Below are 15,879 nucleotides of genomic sequence, written 5' to 3'. Positions count from 1 at the left end.
TAGTCACTCTGGTCCTTCCAAGCATGTCCCCTCCTGCCGCTCCATCAGAAGACACCAGGCAGGGCCTGGGAGTGACAGCAGTGCCAGGGAAGGCTCCAGCTCCAGCTGCTGCTCCCTGGCACAGGAGGAGGGGGTGGCTGCCTCACTGCACAGCACAGGAGGGCTCCAGGACAATCTGCTGTCCCTGCAGGAGCTTTTAACACAAGATCTCACACACAGTGACAGCAGAATTCCTTCCTGTGTGCTGGTACTCACCTTTCAACTGAGGCAAATTTCTAAACATTCTTAAGTAGCTGCAAACAGCTTTGACCACCACTGGCTGGTGCTGTATTTGTACAGCTAAAGATGCACTGGGGTTCCCCTGCCTTTTTACCTAGGGGGCCTGAGACTGTTTCATCAACTGCTGTTCCTGTCCCTTTCTGAAAAGTAACCTTACCCTCAGCTGTAACTAATAATAAAGATGGAAGCTGCAGTTTCTACTTTGAAGAAAATGCTAAAAAAAACAACCAACCAAAAAACCACAAGTACTCATTCACCTACCTTGCTCCTGGAACAGCTTCTTTTAATACACAAGTCTGATTACAAAAATACACAGCATTCTCTCCCTTTTCCCAGTCTAATAAAAAGAATAATTTTTCAGACTATTCATTCTAAATCAAACAAAATTCTACATTCTCTAAATAAATAAAGCGATACTCAACAAACTGCTGTTAGCTGGTTTTAACTTGGAGCAATCCAGCCTAGCGACCAGCCTTGCAGGGGTCCGTGACAGCTCAAAGACAAACAAAACTTACTCCAAGAACCACTACTTTCACAGCCTTGTCCTGTCATTCCCCCGGGCATTGTCCTTGCCAGCTGTGGTGTTTCCTGGCCAACAGCAGCACTGGCAGCTGAGAATAAAGAGCGGCACAAGATGAGAAGGGATTTAACTTTTACACCAGTCCTTCACCTAAGTCACTTAGGAAACGTGCAAGTCAGTGATTTATAACAGAGGCTTCTGAATAATCATGAAACTGAATAAAGAGAAACTGTCACAGTCCAGTTTAGCTCCCCCGTCCAACCAGTTCATGTGCTCAGCACAAGGCCTGGCCCATCATCTGCTTCACACCAGGAGTCTTTTAAATTAAACCTTGCACTGATAAATCTGAAGCATTTCAATTTCAGTTTCAGCCTTCTGAATAAAAGAGAACACCAGCAACACAACTTTTTCCACAATACTTTAGTGGCAACACTCCAGTCTAGTACATGCACCCTCAAACTTTTCCCACATCCTTTCTTTGAAAGGCACACAGCAGCACTTGTCCAGGCAATACAAACTCACCTTCAAACCAATTTCTCCATCCTGTCCTCTACAGCAAACCTGATCAGGCACATGGCAATTCCGAGGCACTTTTAATTCCTCATAACCTGCCAGGTGTCCAGAACACTGATGCTACTGGGACATCAATGGCACTCAGAACACTGACAGAGGCAAGTGTCACAAAGCCATCTGGTTTTCCAGTCACTGAGCATATGACGCTACGGAAAAAGTCTCTATTTCCTTAGATGCCAAGAAGGGGTTCTCAATGAACAGGTTGCAAATGACAAGTGAATTTAAGGTGTCAGATAAAAACAAAACACAAATAAACTCGCCCCCAACCCCACTTCACTGCCCACCCTCCCAGAACACCACAGGTCAATACAGGCTGTTCCAAAGCAGTTGGTTGCCACTAGTGCCACCAGTACAGGCAAAGGGAGTCAAAGGAAAAGCAGACCAGCTCCAAGGGGTTAATACTACAAGCTTTGATAGGACACTCCTGGGAGGCAAGAAGAGGCATCACACCAGGCTGTAGCATTAGGAAAAGTAAGAGTCTGTCCCAAGTTCACTTGAGCTTTGGAGAGGTTTTCCTGTGTGTGGAACATTAGTCTCTTCTGCACAGAGCTGCTCCTGGCATCCCAGGAGCATCCCAAGCACCTATGTATCCAGGTGCTCCCACTCTTCACTAAGTGTCCACAGCACACACTAACAGGGACAAAAGCTAGAGCACAGTTTCTTTTTATTTTAAGATGTCACTATTAACACACATCGGTCCTATCCTAAGAAATCCCCTAGACACCTAGGGAATCTAAAACCCTCTAAGATTTTATTAGCTCAAGAGATCAACCATTAAAAGCTTTGATTTTAGTGTTTTTGTACTAAAAAAAAAAAAAAATCTAACAAGTCTGACATTCTGCTTTCACCCTGTCAGACTAATGTGCGCTTTAGTGACAGTATCCATTTACAAATCAATAATACATCATACATCATCCCCAGCTTTACTTCTGGAAAGTGCTAAATGGAGTCAATGAACCGTCTATTTACAATTTCAAATCCTAACATATTTACAATAGAAACCAAAAGTATTTAAAACCATTAAATATAGTGTTTAACTCTGCTATATTAGTTTACATGAACACAGCTTAACTCTGGCATCGTATTTCCAATACTAATATTTCCGCCAGTAATTTAAGATTCTTCTTAAAAAATTGCTATTCCTGGAGGGAAAAAATAAAAGCTTAAAAACCAGCCCAAAACCTCCAGGCATTTCAGAGCCCTGAGGAATTACCCACCCTAGACAGTCTTCACGTAGAAGTACTGTAGTGTTCAAGAGACTTCCAAACTCCAGGCAAGCCTTTAAACCTAATGCATATGTAAAACATTAAGAGTCAGTAATCCATTGAACAGGTTTACTGGAGTCACTGCTACCATTCAGGTTTTACTAATCTGTAGTCAAGAAGGAAACTGCTGCTTTGCTGTTTCTCCCTCCGTTACATTCCCTCCACCCCCAGAAAGTGTTTTGTGCACCAGTGTCCAGAGCAGCTAAGTGGGCATCGTCTTCTCTTCTTTGCTGAAGGGCTGGACTGAGCCAGGCTTCACCCACGACAGGCCAGAGACATGCATGCTTTTACACTGCTGATCTTCTGGCTTCTTCTGGGGAGAAAAAAAAAAGTTAAAGTAACAACTTTTAGATAACCAAACCCTATCAACTTCCCCTCCATCCATTTTACTTTCAGTAAAAACAAGCACAGAAGAGGCTTGCACCATTTCCTCCCATCAAAGAAGAGTAAGATGGCCATTGGCTTAATTTCTGGGAATGTGTGTGGCATCTGCAGAACGACCCTGACAATACAGAAGTTTTAAGGACCTCACTGGGGTACAGCTGCCCTATCCCATCATAAAGACTCAAGCATACTCCCTCTGCTTGGAGGTCCCAGCCCAGCATCACTGCACTGCTCTTCACCACATTTCTGTTTTACAGAAAGAAGTGTCAATCCAAACCCTCCCCCAGCACTGGCCCTGTAGTTCTGCCTGGCCATGCTGGGTGTGCTGGGGAAGAGCACTCCACACCACAGGTGGTTGGGAACCCAAATTAATGTGCCAAAGTAGCAATTAATGCCTTTGCTAAACATGGGAGTTTCCCAATGCTTTCCAAGGATGGACCTGTCCTTTCCTTGCCTGAGCATTTGTCACAGTTAAATGCTTGAACAGTAACTATTACCCAACAGTGAAACAAACATTTTGAACTGATTATTGCAATTTAGAAGACCAAAACAAAAATAAAAGAAACCAAGGCTTCAAACTAAAGAAGAAAGGTAACTTGGAGGATCTGTAGATTCAAAGTAGCTAGAGATCAGTGACTTAGACATCTACTCTAGCTGACCAAAGCAGCAGAACAGCTTGAAAGGTAATTTTAATAGCAGGAAGTATACAACAGCTACATCAAACCTGGAACGGTGTGTTGAGCTCTAGAAAGTGACAACTGCACAAGCAGACTTGTTGGTAACATGGAAAGTCTTACTTGACAAAGTAAATTAAGGCAGCAGGAAAAGAGAACCATGCTTTGTGCATGGGGAGAGGCACAAGTGACAGTGACAGTATGACAGACAGGCGACTGTGTGCGACGGATCTGCCATAGCACACTGGACAACAGCAAACAAGAGGGGTGAGTTAAGCCCGAGCCTGCCAGTGGCAGCTGCCTCTCCCTTGCTGCACACCCTGGAAAAGCCAAGTGCTCAGCAGGGAACTGGGACATCACTGCCCTTCCTGAATGGCTTAGCTGTTTCCCAAGGAATTCAGGGGTAATAAACAAGCATCCAGGGCTGTAGGAAGATTTGGGAACTTGTTTTTACTGGAAATGTTCTCAGCTACACTGATATTTTGGGACATGTCTCCTACAACACCATGGGCCATTCCTATCAACAAACAACTGAAGCAACTAAGTACCATGCATGCAATAGTTACTGAAGATGTTTATTTTCACCTAAAAATAAATCAACAAGCATCTCCAAAAAAAACAGGACAAAAAAAAAAGTCACTGTTAGCTATCAGTCTCTGAGACATTATCAGATCCTTCCTATTTCAAGCACTCTGACCTATTATTTCTCTTTGAATTAAAGGATAAGGAGGAGGTAAAGAATGAAGGAGAAAGGGATGAGAAGAAGAAGTACTGAAAGTATTTCTTAAATTTTGTAAGAACATCAAGAAGTCAATCCAGCCAAAATATTTTCCTGTGTGTTTTAAGGCTCTAATGTGACTCTGGCAGTTGGGAACACTGCCACACTGAGCTCAAGCAGTGTATTGTATTAAGACAAAGTTAAACACCTCATTCATGCCAGAAGACATGCAAGAACACGAGGTAAAGCTTGCAGTGCAGAAGACAAGTTCAAACTGACAAAAAAAAAAAAGATTTTTCATTACACAAAACCCCAGCAAACCATAACACAGCTTCAGGCCAAGTCAGTAACCAAAACATTCAGAGTGTATTTCCTTGCCAGTCCAGCTATGATAGCAGCCACTGTTTCAGAATCCCTTTGTACTCAAGTGGATTGACTTGTCAGGCCACTCAGCACAGACCCAGAATTGCTTTGTGCCAGCTCTTGTCAAGTGCAAAGCAGTAATTAAAAAAAAACAAAATAAAACAGGAACACTCCGAATCCCAGACCACATCCCATCATGCATCACATGAAAGCCCTATGAGCCAACACATTCTTGCTCTGTCAGTAAGAGCACTCTGATGGAAGGAACTCTCAGCACCTTTTAGTGAGCTGATGTCATCTCATGAGGTATCAGCAGCATTAGAAAAGTGAGCAAGGGACTGTGCTTGTGGTGCTGCTTCAGAAACTTTGCAAGGAGAAGAAAGTGCTGAAGCTTTGATTCAGTAATGAAAGATCTCTCAACAGTAGAAAACAAAGATGATGGGGACTGTCAGGTAATGCAGAAATAGTAACAGTCATTACAAGTGCAGGACAACCTAACAGGCTGCCAGTGAATCTCTTCATTCCTTCCATCATCCATAAATAACAAAATCTGCTGTGTGCCATGAGTTGTACTAACAAAGCTTTCTGGCTAAAGTGACTAATTGCTTAACACACTGAAGTTAGAGCAGTGACATAACTGCTTCGTTAGAAGACCACAGCAGTTCCAGCATTCCTACTGAGCCAAAAGAGGGGTGGGAAAAGGTCTCTCTAGTACAGAGACAGAGAATCTTTTTTCCTGTATCAGGCAATAAACCCTTATTAGAATGAGAATGTGAACTTGGCGCCTACCTTCTGAGTCAACATTTTCTCTCTAGCTTCATCATGTATAGCTGGATTCCATGGAGAAAAACTATGGAAAAAGTACAGTTCACTTGGTATTTTTGCAAACTACAGCACAGAGAGCAGGAAGCAGTGATTTTCCTTTGTTTAGTTCATTGAATTATAAGTAGATTTTAAGCGGTGGTAAACCACACAGTTACAAACTAAATTCATATTGTCATGGATCTTTTCAACAATAAATATTTAGGTTTCCATTTCTGAGAACTGGAAATTCAGTGCATGTGACATGAAAAACCACTCATATTCACCATGAAGCTGACTGCCTCCATCCCTCATGCAGGCAAGCTTTAGAAAGATTTTAAAACTCTGACCAAAACTACAGTCAAGCAAACTGAGCTCAGGAAAGTCAGAAAGCAATATGAATTCATGGGCATTTCTGCCCATTAAATAATATGGGAGGTGGATGCTTCAGGGAGGGAGGGTGATTCAAAGCTTTTTGCTTGTTCTAAGGTTTGTTTGAGAAGTTATTGTTTTGAGATTTCTTCTAAAACAAAAACAGGTTAGTTAGCCTGACAGAGAAATGCTGCCATCAGAAACTACACCAAAACATGCTCTCAAAACATTAGGACAGGGTGAATTTGCTGAGAGTACTCACATGATTGCATAGGGGTCCTCTATTTTGGGCTGATCAAATAAATGACTACTGCATAGTTTGACACTGTCTACCACTTTACTTTTGAACAGCTGAACATCCTTCTCATACCTGCAAGACAGAAGTAAGTAGTGTTAAGTAATTGCAAGGAGCCACAAGTTTGCTCTGGAAGCACAGACTTGGCAAAAACCAACTTGTGTTCCTAACAAAACCAAGTCTGGAGGCAGAGAACACAAGTGGACAGAATTTCACAAACCTCTTATTTCTGCAAGTCTATGCCAAAAACTCTTAAGAGGCCATGCCCATACACATGGAAGATACTCACAGCACTGCAGCCTCAGGATTCAGAGGACTGGTTGTATCAATCTTGTAGAAGACTCTGCGAGCATACATTAACACTTGCCATATGTGATTATGGTTTCTCCTAAAAAGAACAAAGCACAATGAAGAATGGAACAAACTTTTCAAATTATCCATCAGATTGTCAGCACTAACCTCCACTTTGCAAATGCTCTTTTCACATCCAGTTCACCAGATACAGGGTCCACTAGTGGGTGGAAGACAGGCAGATCAAAAACCAAGCGCTGCATTAGAAAAAAAAAATTCATTACAACAACTTTAATCCTAATGCAAACACCACTGTGTGAAGGTCAGTCAAATAATGCTTCCAAATACTAATGAATTGTTACTGTATTAAAAGAAAGCAACCATAAGTGATTTCTACCAGCTGTGAAACTGCAACCCAACACACCTGTGTAACATACAGGGTCTTGTCTTCTCTCACATGCTATCGCCAGATCAGGAAACTAATCCAGTTAGCTGCACAGGCACCAGTGCCAGTGCAAGTAATAATATCAGATAAGAACCGATTAAAATAATTTTTCTGGTTTAGGTATTTGTGACTGAAAGCTTTTTACATACTTGAGCTACAATCAATACCTTTTTTTTTATCCTCCACACTTTTAAGTAAACTGCACGGTCACACCATGGTGCCTTCGGCTCTGTGCAGCTCATTACTTCCAGAGTTCACACATTCTTCCAAAAGAAAACTGAGTTTCGAGAGAAAGGCTCTAAAGGTTCTCTGCTAGTAAAAGAATGTAGTCTGGCTGAGAGATACTAAAATCTAACCTTTAAAAGAGCAGAACTAGTAGGAAACAGTGTCTTTTAAAGAGTATAGCTTTACATAAAACTTGACACCAAGCGGGCAGCTACCCAACACAGCAGTTGTGTGCACCTGCCCTCAAATCTTCCTCTCAAGAAGCATGGCCAAGAAGGTAAGCTGCTCTGAAGAGTCCGACTGCCACAAAGTATTTTTCGATTTTTATTTTAAAATTAGTCTAATAACTTGGAAGCTTTTCACTAAAGAGAAAAAGTAGAGGTGGACGATAACACCATACCACTTATCTCCTCCTCCCTTTGCTTCACCATGTTCTCCTCAAATTTTTAGTTCTTTGTTTCAATGTAATTTAGAAGAGATAATCAAAAAATCATGCACTATTACAGCAAGCACAGCACAAGTGTCTGGATTTTATGTTCCATTATATCACTACTCGGAATTCTGATGCCTCTTGAAGGGCTTAAACTTTAAGTTCCTGCTGAGGAAGTAGCAAATCAAGAGTAGAGGGAAAGAAATGATTGATTACTTAAGACCTTAATGCATCTGACCTCAGGAAGTTCACTCAACACCAGTCTCAGTAATCAGAGTAATGCAATTGCTCCACAGTGGTTTGCAAATGTGTACAAGACATGGCAAATGAGCCCAATCAAGTGAATAAAATGAGTTCAAGGAAAAGGGAAGTCGATTGATGTATCAACTTTAACAAAAAGCCATACTTACACCACCAGGAAAGAAGAAAAAGCCAAGACACAACCACTTACCGGGCAGTCTCCATCTGGGTAATTATCAGGAATATAGACAGTGAACTTAAACACACCATCCTGGTAGAGCCCATGTCTTATGAATATTACACCAAACCACACTGCAAGTGAGAAAGTTTGCTTGAGTGAAAGAATTAAAAAATGTACATATATAAAACAATGTAAAAGCTAAGTTTAAACTTACTTAAAGCTGATTGGTATGAGGGCTGCACATAGACACCTGGCAACTTCTGCTTCACCACCAAGGTACTGCAATCAGAGTCAGCATTCAGAGAGCTCCACAACCACACTGACATAGCAAACCCAGAATGTACCACCCACAGCCCAACAGGGCCTTCTTCCACAAACTCACTCCCAGTTCCCAAGGCTGCTCACAGGAGGAGGTGACAAATACACCGAAATCACACTCCTTCCCTTCTGCTTTTCGCACCAGTCCACTTAAAGACTTATTAGCAGAGAACACTATTCCTCTCGATAGAAGTAAGTACAGAAACAGGAAAACTCTTCCCTCAGTAGATGCATTTAACATATGTCAGTACAGAAATTTACAATTGTCTACTGAATCTTTCAAATTAAGGAAGAAAAAAGAAATTCAATTAAGTAATTTTGAACACAGATTCAGAGTCAATTGTAGTTGCTGCTAAAATGTGACCAAACTTCAACCTCAATTTTAAACAAGTCATTTTTCAGTTTTAGATGACACTATGTTGCAGATAAAGCTGAAATTACACTGGCAATGGCCAAAACAAACAGAAAACCAAATTAACTTCACAAATTTTCCAATTACCTGGCATATGGGTCCGTTAAACTGAACACTGCATGCTTGCACAAATAAACAACCATCTTAAAGCAAAAACATTAACACAGTTGCCTGCTTACCATTTTCCTGGTATTTGTTATTATTTTTCCCAATAATGAATTTGCATTATAGTGCCAATATATTTCCTCAGAAGAAAAACATCTTTCTTGAATTAAAAAGGGTCAATTTCTTGAAAAAGAGATTGATGTTTTGAGAGTTCTCATTTTCAATTTAATAGTTAAATACAAGAACTGAGACTCAGTGTTGCATAAGGACTCCAGGGATTTCAATCCAAAAGGCACTACATACTTGGAAATCCAGTATGTCTATTACAGAGGAAGTCTCTTCAGCTTTGTAACACTAGCCAGTTATATAACCAGAAAGTTTTGAGGACAGAGATTTTTATGCACCCACAACAGCCTACTAATCAGTAGGTTGGGTGAAATGCAACTCCTTCCTCCTAAGTTTCACGTTAAAGATCACAGAAATTAATACAGCTTTCCCAACATCCATTTGATCAACTGTACCAGGCAGTGTTCAAGTGTTTCATGTGACAACTGAAGGAAGCTCCCACATCCTAACTGTATTAGATAGCACCATATATTCATAAGCATCTTCCCACTCGACATCTGCTTACTTCTATTTTAATACTTGTTTCAAATATTTGGCATTTCTGACCAAAAAGCCATTAGGATAACTGGTCAGGATACCTAAACTCTAGTTTAAGTAGTAAACACTACTCATGTGTTCACTTCAAGATCAAGAAACATAATAATTTAGAGAATGACATCTAAAAACACCCCACAAAATCTCATCCACCTCGCTTTCTGTCTCAAGAGGTCAAGACTTCTGCTCCAGAAAAAGAACTCTGCAGACAACATTTTACTGCCTTCAAGGACTATGACAGAGACACCATGCAAGAACTAGGAGGGGTTTCTCCCCACTGAAACATAAGCCCAGTGACCTAAAAAAGATGAAAACAAGTGAAAACCTACAATTCTGCAAGTAGTGAGTACTCCAAATAAAAAGGCCCATAAGAAGCATGTGTTCCATTGGTGGACTGGGAGGAGGAGGCAGGGGAAGCAGGCTTGGTTATTGGCACAGCATTCTTTGGGATAGAAGGCAACTGTTTCTTTGCAGAGGCTCGAAGGGGACTGGTTCGAAGCTCTCCACTCAATGTTTTCTCTTCAGTGTCAGATCTCTGTCAAATCAAAGGAGAACCATGAGATCACAGGCCATCTTTCAGACACATTTAACATATGAACATATTTTAATACAGGTTTAAACCAAATTATGGTAATTACAAGTTAAGCCAATGAAACATACCTTGGGTTTTGGTGATCTACTGCTTGAGGAAGGGCATGGAGGAAGGGTGCCCCTTTGCATTTTTTCTTTTTTAATAAATTTTTCCTTAACTAAACACAACCTACAAGTACAAAAGTATTCAATGCCGGATAGGAAATGTGCAGATTAGGACAAATACTTAAGGAGGCTTACATTTATTTAGAACTTGAAACCAGACAGTATACAACACCAGCTTACAAGTCAATCTATTTCTAGCACACAGTGCATCAAGATAAATCATTTCTACTGACAAGCATCCTTACACTGGAGGCTTCAAAGACTCTTTAAAAGTAGTGTAGTAAAACTGAGATGGAAAAACAAAGTTTTATGTATTTCACTTTCTGCCTGTACTTAAGACATCAACAGTCCACCCAAAACTGATCTTATAGCTCACTCCCACAGTGAAAGAATCACCACTTGGCAGGAGTATCAAATTTGAATAGTTTATTATAGGAGCCTTTTTATGCCTCTGCTGCCTTTCCCTGGAAGAAAAAAAACAAAATACTGCCAACAAACACTGTACTACTCACAGACCCCAAAATCATTCTACAGATTGCCAAGACAAACATGCAGGCTACAGACCTGTGCTTAGGCTACGTGTGGTGACTAAAGGTAGCATTTAAGCTATGGTGCTTTGAAGGGCCCAAGACCTGGACTAGTAACAACACCGCATTATCAGCATTACACAATTTGCCCTAATACTGAACACGTGGGAAGTGATTAACCCTATGCTCCAACCTCAAGTAGCAACAGCATGATGGAGGTATAGTTCTGCCAAAATTCTCATTGCACATGCTATGGCTAAGCTCTGTATAAAAGACATTAAAATGTCCAAAGAAAAAAGTGTTTCCACCACTTGAACAAATTTGTTTCACATTGCCTATTTAAAGATGCTTCAGATAAAAAAAAAAGTTAAAAAATTCTGGAATAGACTATGCACAGGCACAGTCCAGTTAACACAGCTCAAAGCTAGTTTACACTTTTACTGAAGGTGATCACAACCCTCGGGATAAATGCACAGTAAAACACTATTTGCAGATCACCTGATGTTTTCTTCCAGCACTGCTACTACCCCTCCCAAGCATGACAACACTTTCTGGCATCCATTCGTTAAATACCTTGCGCACAGAACCTGTAGACATGCTCCAGAAAGGGTTCATAACGTGTACTCCAAATAAAGGGATGGAACTTTTTGGGGTCTTCAGAGTGTCCTCAGGCCCTTCGTATTGATACCCTAAAAGTACACAGAATGAACAAGCATTTAACAGATAGACAGGACTCAATATATAAATAGGATTCACATCTAATACTGCAGTCAGCATTATCTTTCTGTAACTTCAGAAGTAAACTTCATGTACACAAGACCAACAATAGCTAAAAATGCCAAAGCTCTACTATATACTCCAGAAGAATAACAAGTCTATTTTTGCACATGGATCTCTGCCTTCTTTCTGCTAGAAAGAGACTATATTCTGCATTCCATGTTGATTTTGCCAATGAGAAGGAAAAAAAAAGACCATCTCTTGGCTCAGCACAGTTTAGGAAGATCCTCTACACATGAAAACATTAAAGTTATCACCTCCCTATGTCCAGCACCAGACAAAACTGTGACCCTGCTAAGTGCAGTCCCTCACAGACTGACTTCACACATTTCTGAAATGTTCTAGTTTGAGAAACTCTCTGTCATTCCTGGCAAGAGAGATGATCCTTTCAGTGAGTTTGTATCATGTATGTGTCATTTTGTTTTCATCTGCATTGGAACACCACCAGGAATAGACAAAGCCATAGAACACAGAAGTTTCTCTGTGGCTTATTTAATGGTTTCATTATGAGCACTAAGGCTTAGTGCTCTTTATATCAGCAGCCCATAAACAAGGGCTTCAGCAATATTTGAAGTTCTAGTGTCATCTACTGGGTATATCCTTGCTTCCTCATCTTTCTCTTCTTTTTAGTCTTGCTATTGCTTGTTCAAGAACTCTGATCCACAGCACTTCCTGTCCGGCACAGCCATCTCCACTCTTTTTCCCTCTCCAGTTCTCCTACTTTCCTTCCTCGTTTCACCCTCCCATTTTTGGCTCCATCATCTAAGGTTTTGAGACAGTTTACTCAGTTTCTTTGCTAGAAAGTTGCACAACATGGATCAAGAGAGCTACCGTGATATGAGAGAGGCAGAACCAGTGGCACAGGTTTCTATTTCAACACTGCTATTTTACTGCAGTAAGGAAGTAGTTCTGTTCACCATTGGTTTGATTCGTGTATAGAGAAAATGACCAAAATCTTCCAAAAACTAAAATAAATGCCAATCTTGTTGAAAGAAAATAAAAGAAAACACAAAATCCCAGACAATTTATCCAAAGAAAGTCTAGGAATTCTAAATATTTAAAAGAAACATCAATATCAAATCATGGCTTTCTAGGCTATGCAGCAGCCAAGCATTCAAGAAAATGCAAACACCTTTCAGAAAAGTGATGAAAAATAATTAATTTCCCCACCCAAAATAATCTCAAACATTCCAGTATACAACAAGTTCCTCCAGGTATTTTTTCCTCTTCAGCAGCAGCAGAGTTTCACATCATTCTGCACACTGAAAAGAGAAAGTCAAAGCACATCCACTGCCCTATGAGAGCAGGAAGAAGATGTTTTCACCTTTCCCCATCTCTTGTCTGGAAAGCAGAGTCATGCCAGAGGGTGTACCACAGGCCTTTTCCATCAAAGCAGCCAGACTAAGTAAGACAGGAAGACACTGGGCCAAGGAAGGTACGAGACATTTCCTGGGGAAACTCTGGTGCAACCAGAGGGTGGAGGAACTGACGCACAAAGAGCACCTGAGCACTCCAGCTCTGACATGAGGGAAAGCTGCTGGAAGTTGAGATATGGGTTGGAAGACAATTAGCTGGAACCTGGAGTGATCACGGGATTGGGGCAGGATTAGTTTGTTTGTTTTGGGCTGGTGTTTTTTACGACTAGGTAATACAAGCTGCATTATCCCGGAACCAGAGATAGGAGAAAAGGAGTCAGCAGGACAAAGAACGACATACGTAAGTAAAAAGCAGCCCAACCTACTCCCAGGGAAACAGGGAATTTTCTAGAAGTTGGCTATCTGATGTTAGATGCAGTTCAGTCACCAGATCCACCTCTCAGAAAGCAGCTATGTACACTCCCAGCTTTGCCTACTTACACGCTACTAAGAGCAAACAAAACATTATTTTAGCTCTAGTTAAGCTAAGGAATAACTTCTGCAGGTTGCCTTACAGAGACATCTTTCATCCAGTTGCTTGCCAGTTATAAATCACACATAGTATCCTAGATTTATTGTTAAACTGCCTCCAGTCTCACACACCTGTTAAAATGCTGTTTACACTGGAGAACACAGAACCTCAGAGTACAAGTTTCCCAGAGGAGTGCCATTTAAGAAGCCTTTCAAGGTGTTTTAAGAGTTTATTTCTAATTACATTCACTCCTATGCAGCGTGGAAATCGAAAACCCTAGCTCTAAAGGAAATTTATCCACAACTGCTTATGCTCTCTAGTACCTTCACCCTGCAATTTACCACCCATCACTATCAGAGAAACAATTAAAATCAGTATTTGCAACGACAACCAAGAAACAGTAAATTTACATTAGACTGCCTATCCTACTTCTCACTATGTCTGCAGTAGACAGAGGAGGGCCAAGTCCTGATATCATTAAGTGAAATTCCTAGGCAGTTTAGGCATTCACTCCTACACAGGACTCAGTGTCTACCTCAAGGCACCCACCATTACAGCATCTTCCAGTGCTGTAACTACTAAAACCATCAGCTCCCAACATAACCCAATACTCTCTCCTCATTTTGTTGAAAGGGAATAGTAACATTCAAAACCATCTCCCTATCTCTCCTTTCACATTGCAAATATTCACAGTACCTCATCCAGAAGAGGCTTGATAACATGCCACTGAGTAGTACATTCTACTGATTTCTCCTGCTTTAAGAATAGCAAGTAACAGCACCCTCCTGAGCTGGCCTCCTCCCACGGCTTTCCTTCTAGTAGAACAGCAACTACACAAAGACAAAATACAAACTTCTAAAGAAACATCACTTCAAATACTGCTTCTTGGAAAGGCCTTTTCACTTATCCACAGCACCACACTGGGAGCAAAAGCCACCTGCTGTCAGGCGTAACATCACGTCCGCACTCTCCAGGTATGCAATACACACCAGCAGTCACAGCAAGCGTGAAGTCATCTGATACTTCATCAGCACTCTAAAAGACTTCAAAAAACAGTTATCACTAGCAAAACCATAACATTTAAGTTCTTTGCTTTTGCACCTTTCCCTTCTCTACATTAGATATTCTCATCAAAAAAAGTCTAATTTTACCCAGTGTTGCAGTACATGTCACACTTTTCTCCTACCACCAACACAGTTATTTGATCAAACACACTAAAAGCACTGTGAAAAAAACTTTATCTGCCTGGAACAGAGCACTCTTCTGTAGATTTTCTGGAAACGTCAACAAATGAAAGGGAACCACTCCTACACCTGAGAGCAAACTGAGCTACTTCAGCAGAGTGCCTGACCAGTTGCACACAGTATTTTGTGCTTGCCCAGCTACCATAGCTGTCAGTTCACACTGGAGCTTATTTCTCCCCAGCACAGACACTCCTGACCTCCTCTGGACCCAGGGCCCTCGTTCACCCACACCTTAACGTGCCGGACAATAAAGGAGCCGCTGATGGTGGTGATCAGGAACACTGACCAGTCAAGCCTGTTCGTCGACTCTTCTTCCACAGGCGGGCTACACGTTCCATACTACACCTGCTGCTACGAGTTCAGTCCTCTAGGAAACTGCAATCTACCCCAAGGAGACTGCTCTCAGACACAGCAGCCTAAGGGACATGGGGAGCTGGCCGGCCGAGTCCCCCAGCACAGGGCACTCCAGAGGGACCTGTCAGCCGGGGGTCACGGCAGGTTAGGAGCAGTCCTGCGAAGCCGGAGCGGGCCCCGCGGTGTTTCCCACCGAGGCCGCAGCCGTGCCGCAGCGCGAAGCCGTTCGCAGGACGGGGAGCGACAGACAGAGGGCTGGACCCGGCGGGCCGGGCCCCACTGGCAGCCGCCCCGCACCTGGCGCTGCCCGACCGGCGGCGCCTCCCGCACCCCGCGCGGGGCAGCCCCAACGGGCCGCGCCCGCCCAGCCCCTCCCGGCGGCGGGTGACGGCCCCGAGAGCGCAGACACATCGCAGCCCCTCAGCGACAGAACAGCCCCGCCCGCCCTCCCGTGCCGCGGGGACCGGACACCCCGCGCCCACCGCCTCCGTTCGGCCCGGGAGGCTCAGCCCGGGCAGGGCAGGGCAGGGCAGAGCCGAGCGCTGTGGCCCCTCTCGCTTACCCACCAAGGTTCCGCCGCTCCCCCGCGCGGCCCAGGCTCCGCCGCCGCTCCCGCTACCCCCGGCACAGCCCCATTTACCGCCCGCCCCTCGGGCCGCACATCCGGGCCGCCCCCCACGGCCAATCGGCGCCCGCCGCTCCCGGTACCGCTCCCGGTACCGCCCCGCGGGGCGGGCGGTGCGGTCGCAGCCGCCACTCACAGCTCGGGACGGGCCCTGACGCACCGGGGCCGCCCCTGGTCCGTCACAGCGCGGGCCCCGCCCCTCGCACGGCGATTGGTTT

General features: G+C 43.1%; 1 protein-coding gene across 4 annotated transcripts; it reads right to left on the bottom strand.

Moving 5' to 3' along the window:
* Window positions 1–2,015: 2,015 nt before the first annotated feature.
* On the bottom strand, window positions 2,016–15,644 carry AKTIP (AKT interacting protein). 4 transcript variants are annotated; one of them, XM_062499902.1, is made up of 10 exons: window positions 15,603–15,644; window positions 11,348–11,463; window positions 9,881–10,086; window positions 8,271–8,335; window positions 8,087–8,187; window positions 6,704–6,792; window positions 6,534–6,632; window positions 6,212–6,319; window positions 5,566–5,626; window positions 2,016–2,950 (listed from the first exon to the last, which is right to left on the bottom strand). In XM_062499902.1, the coding sequence occupies exons 2-10, from the start codon at window positions 11,387–11,389 to the stop codon at window positions 2,840–2,842; spliced, it is 882 nt and encodes a 293-aa protein (XP_062355886.1). In that variant the 5' UTR covers window positions 11,390–11,463; window positions 15,603–15,644; the 3' UTR covers window positions 2,016–2,839. The 4 variants fall into 4 exon arrangements, with proteins under 4 accessions (XP_062355886.1, XP_062355888.1, XP_062355884.1 ...); XM_062499904.1 differs by having other exon boundaries at window positions 2,016–2,947; XM_062499900.1 differs by lacking the exon at window positions 15,603–15,644 and adding an exon at window positions 10,212–10,311.
* Window positions 15,645–15,879: the final 235 nt, after the last annotated feature.

This window comes from Cinclus cinclus, chromosome 11, assembly GCF_963662255.1.
Source record: "Cinclus cinclus chromosome 11, bCinCin1.1, whole genome shotgun sequence".
NCBI classification, from domain to species: domain Eukaryota; kingdom Metazoa; phylum Chordata; class Aves; order Passeriformes; family Cinclidae; genus Cinclus; species Cinclus cinclus.
This window is presented reverse-complemented; position numbering and strand designations above follow the sequence as displayed.

What these genes read in the sequence shown, in the direction of transcription:
- AKTIP (XM_062499900.1), bottom strand. Translation starts at nt 10,271, where the DNA reads ATGCAAAGGGGCACCCTTCCTCCATGCCCTTCCTCAAGCAGTAGATCA. An exon ending in ACCCAGATGGAGACTGCCCG is followed by an intron (nt 6,793 to 8,086) that starts GTAAGTGGTTGT and finishes TTTCTAATGCAG; the next exon opens with CGCTTGGTTTTTGATCTGCC. An exon ending in AATCCTGAGGCTGCAGTGCT is followed by an intron (nt 6,320 to 6,533) that starts GTGAGTATCTTC and finishes TCTGTCTTGCAG; the next exon opens with GTATGAGAAGGATGTTCAGC.